Source organism: Macaca mulatta, chromosome 11 (genome assembly GCF_049350105.2).
Source record: "Macaca mulatta isolate MMU2019108-1 chromosome 11, T2T-MMU8v2.0, whole genome shotgun sequence".
NCBI classification, from domain to species: domain Eukaryota; kingdom Metazoa; phylum Chordata; class Mammalia; order Primates; family Cercopithecidae; genus Macaca; species Macaca mulatta.
In genome coordinates, this window is record NC_133416.1 from 29134492 (window position 1) to 29147268 (window position 12777).

General features: G+C 37.2%; 1 protein-coding gene across 2 annotated transcripts in view; it reads right to left on the reverse strand.

Moving 5' to 3' along the window:
- Positions 1-12777, reverse strand: part of ITPR2 (inositol 1,4,5-trisphosphate receptor type 2) — a 495598-nt gene that overhangs the window by 448573 nt on the left and 34248 nt on the right. For both annotated transcript variants that reach the window (XM_028829349.2, XM_028829352.2), the window contains exon 2: positions 3338-3408. In XM_028829349.2, the coding sequence (XP_028685182.1) occupies positions 3338-3408 (71 nt within the window). The remainder of the gene's footprint in view (positions 1-3337; positions 3409-12777) is intronic.

Sequence of the window (12777 nt, forward strand, 5' to 3'; positions counted from 1 at the left end):
AGTATGAAAAACAAAAATCTTTTAAAATTAATTTGAGAATATCATGTGTCTGGCTGAGGCAAGAGGAACTGAGGTACAGCTGAACTGTTGATATGCTATTGTTTCTTCACCTTATCTAAAAAGTAACAATAAGGGAGGGTGCTCAGGAAACTTGGCAGGGGAGTCTGGAAATGCTGGGATGGTGATTCTGGGAGGCAAATCTATGAAACAGCAATGGCTTTTAAAGCCAAAAAAAAAAAAAATGGGGGAAATATATTCATGCAGAGAATGGCCTAAGGCAAGAGCCATAACGACAAGCTATGCAAAAGGATGAGGCATTTGGTCAGGCACTGTCTGCTCCTTACTGTTAAGAAGTCCAGGGCAGAGGCAAGCCCTGTTCAGGGAATTCTTTGAGAATCCAGCTGCATAAACAATGCATCATGGAAGAAAGGCTGGGGCTTTAAGATAAGAGAGAACCCTGAGTTCCCAATAGGAAAGAACCCTCCTTTTCCAATGATGAGTGTAGTAAGATAAATGGTTTAATCTAACACTGGAGGTAGAAAATGAGAGTAAACCAGCAAGGATAATGACCTCAATGACTGGATTACAGGAAAAGCCAGCCTTTCACCAGAAGGATGGAGTGTCTGAAAAAGTGATTCATGCTCTGAACCAGTGCCCAGTGAATAATATGAGACCAAGTATCTGCATATAATTACCTAGTGGGTACAGAGCTGTTATCCCAGGTTCCCTTAAACACTCTAAAATAATCTTTGCAAATTTAAAACAATTCACTTCACTGTGGATTGAAAGAGGAAAAGAAAGGCACCCATGAAGCATAAATGTTTGTCTTTGAAAGATTAATTCTGACCAACAGAGGAGCAAGGCTGCCCAGGCTCACGCCTGTGAAATGTGGGCACCCCTGGAAACCAAGTTTTATCACATGATCCCAGAAAAAGTTTGGGTGTCTCATCCAAAAGTACCTAATGGCTATTTTGAGGGATACAGACTATGGGCAGAGCACTATGCCTGGAAAACACAAAAAGAAGTAAATAAAATCCTGCTCTTGGAGAGGCAATAATGTAAGGGTTGAGTCAAATATGCTTAATAGAAATGCATTATGCTTTTCTATCATAAGGTAACTATCCTTTATTTATTTATTTATTTATTTATTTTTGAGATGGAGTTTCGCTTTTGTTGCCCAGGCTGGAGTGCAGTGGCGCGATCTCGGCTCACTGCAACCTCTGCCTCCTAGGTTCAAGTGATTCTCCTGCCTCAGCCTCCTGAGTAGCTGGGATTACAGGCATGAGCCACCACGCCCAGCTAATTTTGCATTTTTAGTAGAGATAGGGTTTTTCCATGTTGGTCAGGCTGGTCTCGAACTCCCGACCTCAGGCGATCCACCCACCTCGGCCTCCCAAAGTGCTGAGATTACAGGTGTGAGCCACCGTGCCCGGCCCATTTGTATAATGACTTAAAATGCTTTTATATTTATTCTCTGGAAATATTTCAAGGCTCATAAAACCTTGTGTGGTAGTCATTGTTCTTGTTATTAACCACTTCTACTCCCATTAGCCAATGACAGAGGTCCTCTGAGGCTCAAAGCAGGCAAGTGACCTACTTAAAATGACACAGCCAGCAAGCAGTATAGTCAAAACCTGAACCTCATGCTTTTTCCTGCTACAAATACAGATTTGTTGTCCCAGTTTGCTTTTAGAATTTTTCTTTGTCTACAGTTCACCAAAGAGTGTCTAGCGGTAGATGTGGTTGTATTTACCATCACTGCTCTGAACTCAATGTGCCTCTTCCACCTGGGGAAGAGTGTTTTTCCTCAGTTTAGCAAGTTCTCACCCACATTCCTTCACATATGGCCTCTATCCCAGTCTCCCTAGTCTTTCGTTCTAGAATTCAGTTAGATACTGTGGGAACTTCTCAGCCTATCCTCCAAGCTTTTCATGACTCATCCAAATTTTCCTTCTTTGTATCTCTCTGTGCTACATTCTGGGTAGTTTCCTCAGATCTCTCCTCCAGAGCCCTAATTCTCTCCTCATCTTTACACAATGTGCTAGCTCATTCTTTTCCGAATCTACCTTTATTCACACTATCTGTCCTTCCATTAGGGTTTCTCTACCCTCTTATCTTTTGGGTCATTTCACACACACTTCCTGCATTGTCTCTGGCAGGTTGTTCCTACATGTTACCCTCAAGGTAGCTTCATTCTAAGTCCATCCTCAGTGGAAACTGTTTACTGCAGGAAGACCTCACTTGCCCAGGGTTAGGAGAGTATCCCTACTGAGTGGTTTTGCAGATGTTTCCAATGGGCAGTTTGTCTTCCACATTCTGTCTTACGCAAATTTCTCTACTTGGGGAGACATCTGGATAAAGTGACCAATTTAACTCAAAGGACATTTTTTGTGCACGTCAGTTTCTCTGCAAGGATCTCAGTCTAGAGAAAATGAAATAAATAAAATATTCCCATAAGAGATAGTGTAAATAAAATGCCTATCCCAGAGAGTAAAACATGGTAAACATTAACCCAATGCTAATTGTCTCCCTTTTCCATTGCAGTAAGCAGCAATCTTCACTTGGGCTGGTGGCTCTGAGAATCCCTCCGTCTCTCTCCAGTTTTTAATCCTTTATTAAGGCCGTTTTTCACCATTATGAGAATGAATGGTTATACATTGTTCAAAATAAATGCTGTTTTAAAATTATTTTTATTATTATAAGTATGTATCAATTATGAAATTGATTTGGGCAAGCTTTTAATGACTAGTTTTAGCTTTCTGTGATTATAGATTCCATTAATCCTCCTTTTGTAAGAGTTGAGTTATAATCAATCTCTTACTAGGATCAGTTTCTCATTTGAGGAAATTATCAAGCTATTTCTAAAATTATACTTAGGGGTTCTAAGACAATTGTCAGTTATTACACACCATCAAAACTGCTATTTTAAAAAGTAAGCTAACACATCATTGCCACACTCCTGAGTTTACAAAGATAAATTAAAAAGCTAACAATGAAACACTATAACATTTATAATTGTCAGAGAAGTATATAAATAAATACTGTTCAGCTGCATTTACTGGCTTGACAAGTAGCCTTTCACAGTTAATTACCAAGATTTCCTTTTAACAGATAGACCATTGTCTGGCAAAACAAAAATTAAAACTATTCTTTCATTGCAAATCCCTCAATATGTAAAAGAAAAACAATGGAAAAATTGTTGAAAGAATTTTCAGTGAACATATTTATATCTGAAAGTTTCACATTGAATAAAGTTTTAACATTACTTACTTTGAGACACAAAAATAATCCTCCCTCTTAGCTCATACAATAAAAAATATATATATGTATTTCTTACCTCTGAACTTCTTGGGAGGGTTGGCAAGGTCCCCGGCCTCTGGGTGCACCACACATCTGTCATCCACTAACCTAGAAGGAAAAGCATGTTTACATTGTTAACATCCTTGTCATATTCATAAATCGTAGACTGCACATGGATATTGCATAAATATTTACCAAAAGTTTTAATACCTTTCTTCACTAAGTAATTTTTTAATAATCATGGGTCTGTAAAAAGATTTGGTTGTAGAGATATTAATTAAAGCCTGGTTTATGAAATTGAAACATAGGAAACATTGTTAAGTAGTAGGAAACTAGTTAGATAACTCATGACATGGAACACTGTGGAGCTGTTTAAAACTACATTAAACAAAATGCACTGGCCTGCAAAATGTTTACAGTGTGTTGTGAATGTAGTGGTAACCAATCAATAAGATACATGTATGCTTAAACACACACACATGCACTTCTACACATACATATATAAGAAATGGAACACAGCAAAATATTAAGAGTGGTCAGATTACCCACAGTTTTTATTTTCCTGTCTTTTTTTTTTTTTTCCTGCGTGTACGTATGTTTTACAGGGAAGATGTAAGCTTATGAGATCAGGCTTCTGGAGTGCCCATAGAGTAGGTGGTTATGCCTTCCTGGCCTGCATTCAATCTCTGGCTTGGCCACTTCCTAGCTAGGTGACTTCAGGCCTCCTTCTTTATACCTAAACAATAAGGATAAAAATATCTACCTCACTGCATTGTTAGAAAGATTAAATGACTTAGTATTTTTAAAGTACCTAGTACGACTTCTGGCAGTTTCCATTCAATGGACAAATAAAATCAAGAACCTTGTGTCTTCACATATTCTCTGCTTCTAGAAGAGTGTCTGACACACTACAAGTGCTCAACAAATATAAGTCAGATGAATAAACTGCCTTTGTAGCCACAACATGTTTAATCTCTATTAAAATATTTATGAGAAGACAATTTGTAGGACAATTTCAAGACAGAGAAGCTGAATCTCTGAACTGAGAGCCAAGAGACATGAATCTCTTGCTCAAAGAGAAAGATCTGTTAACACCAGACTCACTAACGTTCATTTCTCCATCGGTTACGTGATGTGAATACCCAGGTTTTTCGCCAGAATATTGTGAGAATGCATGTTAATTAATTACATGTATATGAATCATTTAAAGGGAGATGTCCAAATTGCAACCTGGTAGTTTAAAAAAGAAAAAAAAAGAAGAAGAAGAAGTATTAACCAGACTCACTAGCATGCATCAACTCCACCATAGGAGTTGAACTAGGATGACTGACTTAATCAAAATGAAACTTTTGGTTCCTAGTTTATCTAGTTACTGGAAGCAGACACTTCCTAAATCAACAGATTTTTCTGTGGGATTCAATTTCCATAAAACAATATGCTGATTTGGTCAAGAAATACAGTTCTTTGATTTTTTTAATATATCCTTCATTCACACTGGTTTACTAAAATGTGGTTTTACAAGAGCTGCCAGGCATGCAAGAAATTCCTTTTAAGAGTCTCTAAAAACTGATTTATTAGAAACAGGAAGTCACATTGGGTCAAGAGAAAGCAAACCCAAACTTCCACAATGTCCAACTTCAGCCTGTAACATTGAATCTGAAAGGCTCCAATAGTTCTGAGAATATTACAACATAAGATGTAAATAAAAGGGCTGTGAGGGAAAGGTTGGCTTTTCTAATTGGTCAAGACATGTTAAGAATTCGAATACAATGGTCAAAACGGTCTTATTTAGAGCACATAAAAATTTGATAATGTAAAAATTACAAATGACACTGACATTCTATTCATTCCTTGTACCTGTGCATTCCCACAAAAACACAGACTCCTATGAATGTCACTGAGTCCCTGCCTGTGTGGACCAGCCATCAAGAAGAATGGGAACTGAAGCTATAAATCAGATGGCAGTGTATTTATGTGAACGCTAATATCTATCCTCAATTATCTGATAGCCCAGATAAAAGCATAATAACTAAGAATGACTTCAGTTCTAAAAATTGGTCCTATTCCTTACACAAAAACGTCTGTGAAAATCACAAAGGCAGTCATTTCATCCTGAAGACTCAAAGAATTGGAACTGAATTTGAAGAGAATGGAAGGAAGGAAAGGACACGAAGAAGCAAGGAGTCTAAATCTGTTACAAGACATACATGACACTGGCATTAAAAGTCAAACAGGATTTTAATGGTAGTTGGAATCCTTTTTGACTTTTAATGCCAAAATCCTAGAACAACTTCTACAATATCCCCAACAGCCTCTTCTTGAATACTTCCAAGGCCAATGTATTTACCATTTACCATCATTCTGACAGCACTAATATTAGAAATGTGTTTTATATGGAGGTGAAATAGTACCTTATCTTTCCCAGTACTTATCCCATTTTCTTCTATCTACTTGCCTAACTGTCTTGAGTCTTCCAATAAATTTTAAGCTCCATGAAGTCAGAGATTGAATCCATCTTGTTTATCATTATATCCTTGGCATCTACTAGAATGAAGTGCAATAGATACTAAATATATATTTGTTAAATAAATAAATGAGTCAGTGAATAAATGATGTCGGCTTCCCAACTAACTCTCCCTGTCTGTTCCCAGTTCTTTCTTCTGGAACTATATAGACTAAGTTTTCTTTTTCTGAGATGAGCAAACTGATTTCTCTCCAGTCCTTCCCCATGTGGATATTTACCAGGAGTTCAACATCCTTCATACACCCCAAGTGCCAGCATCCCCTCACCTGTGATCCTAGAGACTATCCACATGAGTCTAGATGCGCCCCAACAAGGGCAGAGTACAGAGGACTATTACCTCCTTCTTTCTGATACTAAACTTACAGAAATGCATCCTACAATTTTAGTAGCTCCTGTGGCAGTTAAGGTTCCCCTCTGACTTTCATTGGGTTTATAGTAAACAATAATTCCAGGTCCTTTACATGTGTACCACTGATAAGCCAGGTTCTCCCACCCACCAGTAGGGCAGTTAACTTTTATAACCTAAGGACCAGAATTTACAACCAAACAGGGATAAATATAAAGACTGACCTTTGGTCCATGAGAAGAAAATCATCTGAAAAACATTGATCTATTCCATCCCTAGTTAACTCATTTAGACCATGTCATGATTTTGTCCATTTTAACCACTCATGATCAATGTTCCCCAAATTTGGCTGAATCATTTGGGGAGTTAAAAATAGTAAGGATAACCAAAAAAAATCTTTCCTTTGTCCAGACCTATTAGAATAAAACTTTCTGGGGACAAGGACTGTGTGTTTTAAAAAGCTCTCTAACGCTCTTTAAATGGAGTAGGAGGATCTGCTCTGCACTCCTACAATACTCTAGGCCATCCTCTACCAATAGACTGTATCACAGTCCAGTATAACTTTATAATTTCATATATACATATATACACACACACACACACACACACATATATATATATATGCAACATCATTATAAGCTCCAAGAGAGTCAGCCCATTTCTGTCTTACTCACCATTATAGGGCTATCTTTAAGCATTATGCTTAAAATATAGATGGTGCTAAATAATTAATTGATGATTAAAGTGACATTTAAAATCAGTGATGCTATTTTTGATAGTTAACATAAACAATAAAATAACTAGAAGCAATAAACGGTTGACTAATAGGAGACGGAAGAGAGATTTGGAAATATTCCCTATGTAGGTATGTCCCAGAAAATTATCAAAAATGTCATATCCTGAAAAAGGCCAAAAGAGCCTGCTCTAAAAAACAATATCTCAGGTAGCATCTTTCAATCCAATCCCTCAGTGCACATCTTAATGGGCTACATTTATTTTTCTTAGAACTAACTAGTGATTTATAGCACTAGCCTAAAATTCTCAATTTTTCACTAAAACTCATCTAACATAAAACCCATTGTTTTTTCTACCTATTTTTCTCTTCATATGGTCATAACTGTAAATTATTTGTTCAAATTTACTTACAACAAAAAATCACTCAACGATTAGATCTTCGAAAGTATAAGGAAAATTTAATAGCTACTTTGATTTTATACATAAGTATGAATTTTGTAAATGTGAATGGAATTTTAACTGGACATAACAAGAGTCTTAAAAATTCTGTGAGAAGTATAATATCTACATGAAAAAGCTATGTTTATGCATTAAATTCAAGTCCACTGATACCTTGTTAAAAATAAAGTACACTATTAATTATTTTCACAAATGCCAACAGTCAAGAGAAAATGCATTGCTTTCTTATCTGATTTCTAGGTTTCTGTTGTTTAAGACACTCTGCTGGCCGGGCGCGGTGGCTCACGCCTGTAATCCCAGCACTCTGGGAGGCCGAGGCAGGCGGATCACGAAGTCAGGAGATCGAGACCATCCTGGCTAACCCGGTGAAACCCCATCTCTACTAAAAATACAAAAAATTAGCCGGGCGTGGTGGCGGGCGCCTGTAGTCGCAGCTACTGGGGAGGCTGAGGCAGGAGAATGGCGCGAATCCAGGAGGCGGAGCTTGCAGTGAGCGGAGATGGTGCCACTGCACTCCAGCCTGGGCGATGGAGCGAGATTCTGTCTCAAAAACAAAAAAAGACACTCTACTGCTGTCCATGTCCAGAAACATAACTGAAATCCATCCTTCCAACCTGGCTTCAATCTACAGAAATTACCTGAAATCCATCCTTTGAACACATCTTCAAGTTTCATTTCTTCATTGAAGCTATATTCCCCCTGATGGGAGAATCTTCTCTGAAATCTCATAGCAATTTTAGAGTATCTTCTAGTTTACAAGATATAAGTATGACATACACATTAGTCTTATCTTCCCAACCAAATAACAACTATAATCTATCAATCACTAACTGCATGCCAAGTACTGCTCTATATGTTTATAAACATAATTACTAATTTCAAAACAATTTTGCAAAATATTTTCTCTTGCAGATTAGAGAGATCAGATGATAATGGTGGAGATGACAGCTCATGAGCAAAGCTAAGATTTGGACCCAGATCTACAAGACCAAAGACTTGGCTCCCTCCTTCTGTTCTACCCAGCTGAACTTGTATTCTCTTATATATCCACATACTCTGCTTTCCAAGTATACATGCATGTTACAATAATGGAGATGTAGTAGACACTCCAATATTTTTTACTGAAATGCTAACTGACTTTCATTGATGTCTATTCCAGCTTTAACATCTCATAATTCCGTAATTCCATTTTTATAGTATCTAAAATTAGAAAGCACAATTGTATACTCAAGTATTTTATAAACATCATTAATTTGCATAATGCCTTCCTGATTTGTGCCATATCTAGAAACTCAACACCAAAACACATTAAGGTAAGGAAAGGATGAACTATTAAATGATGTTAGGATAATTAGTTGTCTATTTGGGGAAAAATGACACAATCCCTTCTTCACATAAAAAGTTAATACCACATGAATTAAAGTCTCAAATGTGATAAGTAAAGCTATAAAACATTTAGAATACATGGATGATGATATTTATGAACAGGAGAGTAGAAAAAATTATTTAAGCCAGACTAAATAAAAAGGATAAAATGTAAAAGACCAGTAAGTTTGTCTACATTAAAAGTAAGACTTCCATCCACCCAAGGACAATATAAAGAGACAGAAGACTCACAAGGCCACTGCTATGCTTGTTCATTTGTACAAGCATATTATAAAAAAGGTGGTAGCATCCGGGCACAGAGGCTCAGGCCTCTAATCCCAGCACTTTGGGAGGCTGAGGTGGGCAGATCACCTGAGGTCAGGAGTTCGAGACCAGCATGGTCAATATGGCGAAACCCCATCACTACAAAAAATACAAAAATTAGCAGGGCATGGTGGCGCGCACCTGTAATCCCAGCTACTCTGGAGACTGAGGTGGGAGAATCGCTTGAACCCAGGAGGCGGAGGTTGCAGTGAGCCCAGATCACGGCCACTGCACTCCAGCTTGAGCAACAGAGTGAGACTCTGTTTCAAAAAAAAAAAAAAGGTGGCAGTACACAAAATCAGTTCTGAAATGTGGTCTATGTTCCACTGTTGAAGCCATATACCGTGGCACAAGCTGCATCTGCCCAGAAGTAATCATATGTTTGTGCAAGAGAACAGCCTGTGCAGCCAACAGAGGCCTTTTTTCTCATTCATACAAAGAAGCCATAAATACTAACGGCATCCCTTAACACATAAGTTACAAACTAGGAGAAGACATTTGCTATAAACGTTTAGTATCAGAAATTTATAAGGAATGCCTAAGAATCAATAAGAAAAAGACAACCAAACAGAAAAATGCAAAATAACTCATCAACAAGCCTGAGGAAACACTAATATCTTTTAGAAGTCTGACAAAATGTTCAACTTCATTTGTAATCAGAAAAAAATTTAAGTCAAATTAAAATCTTACTACATATCCAACAAATTGGTAAAAAGTAAGGTAGGAAAAAATTTAAATGTTAGTAAGGTTTTGGATGAATGCAAATTTTCATTCACTGCCATAGGGAGTAGAAATTAGAAAAAGTACTTTGGAAAAAATGTGACATTTAAAAGTTGAACATGTGCTTGCCCTTCTATTCACCATTTGTATTTCTAGACACATATATGCTCTACAGAAATCTTACAAACTTGCATCTGAAGACATGTATGAACAAGAGTGTTCGAGGCAAAACTGTTTATGATAGCAACAACTGAAAAAAACACAATTTTCATCAATAGTAACATGGATAAAGAAGTTATGACTAGGTCGGGCGTGGTAGCTCACACCTGTAATCCCAGCACTTTGGAAGGCTGAGGCGGGCGGATTGCCTGAGGTCAGGAGTTCAAAACCAGTCTGGCCAACATGGTGAGACCCTGTCTCTACTAAAAATACAAAAAAAAAAATTAGCTGGGCTTGGTGGCCTGCACCTGTAATCCCAGCTACTCAGAAGGCGGAGACAGGGGAATTGCTCGAACCAGGGAGGTGGAGGTTGCAGTGGGCTGAGATCGCACCACTGCCCTCCAGCCTGGGCGACAGAGACTCCGTCTCAAAAAAAAAAAAAAAAAAAAAAGGTATGACTAAATGAATAATTTCATACAATAGATAACTACCAAAAAAATTAATAAATTGTACTGCATGCAATGACACTAAAAATCTCAAAAACATGAAGTTGAGCTTTAAAAAACTCAAGTCCAAAAATAATAAATGTTATATAATTCCATTGTATAGATGCATATATAGGCTATACTAAACAGCATATGTTTTAGGAATACACACGGGGTATAAAAAATTAATGTATAAAATGTATGGCTATCAGATTTTTAAATAGATTTCTGAAAGAAAGCAAGTAATTCCTTTGTCTCCAGTCCCTCATTATTCCAACAGCTACAAAGAAAATGCCACATAACTGATAAAATATTAGTTGTATCTTTTCTCTGATGAAGCCATAAATGCTATTTCCATCTGGCATACATTATAAAATCAGCATATTATTTTCCTGATGTTTGTTTACCACATATATCTGATCCATTTACCACTAAGTGATATAGTTCATTTCTAACAAAATGGCTCTGAAATGCATTTAAATAAAATGAATTTGGGGAAAAAGAGAAGGTGGGGCATCCACAACGGACATTACTAAAAGCTTTTACTAGAGAGGCGGTTAAGATGTGACCAGGTTCATAAGCATCATGGAATTATTTTTATTTTTATTTTTATTTTTATTTTTATTTTGAGATGGAGTTTTGCTTTTGTTGCCCAGGCTGAAGTGCAACGACGGGATCTCGGCTCACTGCAACCTCTGCCTCCCAGGTTCACGTGACTCTCCTGTCTCACGCTCCCAAGTAGCTGGGATTACAGGCGCACGCCACCGTGCCCGGAAAATTTTTGTATTTTTAGTAGAGATTGGTCAGGCTGGTCTCGAACTCCTGACCTCAGGTGATCCGCCCACCTCGGCCTCCCAAAGTGCTGGGATTATAGGCGTGAGCCCCTGTGCCCAGCAGAATTGTCTTTAAAAGAACTTTCAGAACTTTATCACAAATAACTTGATCCCCCAACACTGGGATTTTCACTCTGCTTGACTACATGAATTTCTCCCTCAGCTGCAATCTTCTGGCTTCTCACCTAAACTATCCCTCCACCCCACCAATCTACCACAGGCCCCCCACAACTCTGGCACGTCATTCAACTCCCTCCTTCACCTGCATTTAGAAGCAGCAGTAGAAGAGAAGAAAAAAACCTGACTTCTCATCCTTGACCAGCTGTGTTTATGCTAGTTACTGAACCTCACTGTGCCGCATTTTTTAAATGGGGCAGCTGTGTTCCCACAAGTTCCTCATATTTCTGTGGTTTCTTGTTTCTCTTCTCCTGTTTTGTGACTAGAGTTGGCTTATCATCCTTCACTAGCGCCCTCTGACATGTATCATAATTTATACACTGTAGTTTGAAAGTTTAAGTGTTTAGCATCTATTTTTTAGAAGCTTACAAATTATTTTATCATTACAAGCTAAATACTAGCACTAAGTGGTTTTGTTCCATTCATTCACCATCGTCTTAGAACACATTATTTTTAAAATGTAGTATCTTGCCATTTAGTAATATGTATATTTTTTAATTTAGCCAACACTCAAGTTGCCCAAATAAGAAGTCGATCCCAAGGATGTTAATTCATGTTTGTATGGTAATTAATTTTTCTCATAATCCAGAATAACTTAAGAAATGCAAGGTTCTACAAATGTCCAGTTTCCCACCTTACATCTCCTTATATAGGAGGTCCTATGGACTCTCCTGTACAAGACCATAAATAATTCAAATCATGCTAAGAAGCAAGTAATTTCATTGCAAAACTTTCTGCCAAAATGTTTCTAACTTATAAATGCAAAACAGATATAACATGCCACATTCACTCACAGCTACGCTCATATTTTGCCTGTCTATGATGACAAGAGGAGTTAAGTGCACGTTTGTTTGCCACTTGAAATGTGTGGTTTTCAATGGTTTTTAAAATTAAACAAACAAATTTAGCATTATCTCCTCTTTTAAGACATGTCTAATTTCAATAATGTTCTTGACTAACACATACTTTGGCTTAAACATTAAAAGTATGTTTAATTCCATATATAAGTTTTTCAATCAAGCATAGGTTTGTTGCTGCCAATATTTCTAAAACTGGTTTCACTCAGAGTTAGAATTGTGCTTGCTCTTAGGTATTCAAAATATTCCCACTTATTTTTCCATGAAAGACATAATTAATCTATACCCACACATAAATTACAGCATAAACACTAAACTTTGAAGTACTACTAAAAATACTGGATGAATCCATAAATTCAAATTTTTTTTGATGAATGCTATCACTCTGACCAAATGATTGAACTATTAACTACCTTTTTAAAATATGGGTATCACATGACTACAAAGAGAATGCTGTTTCTGACATATTAATCTTTTTATAAAGCACTGCAGG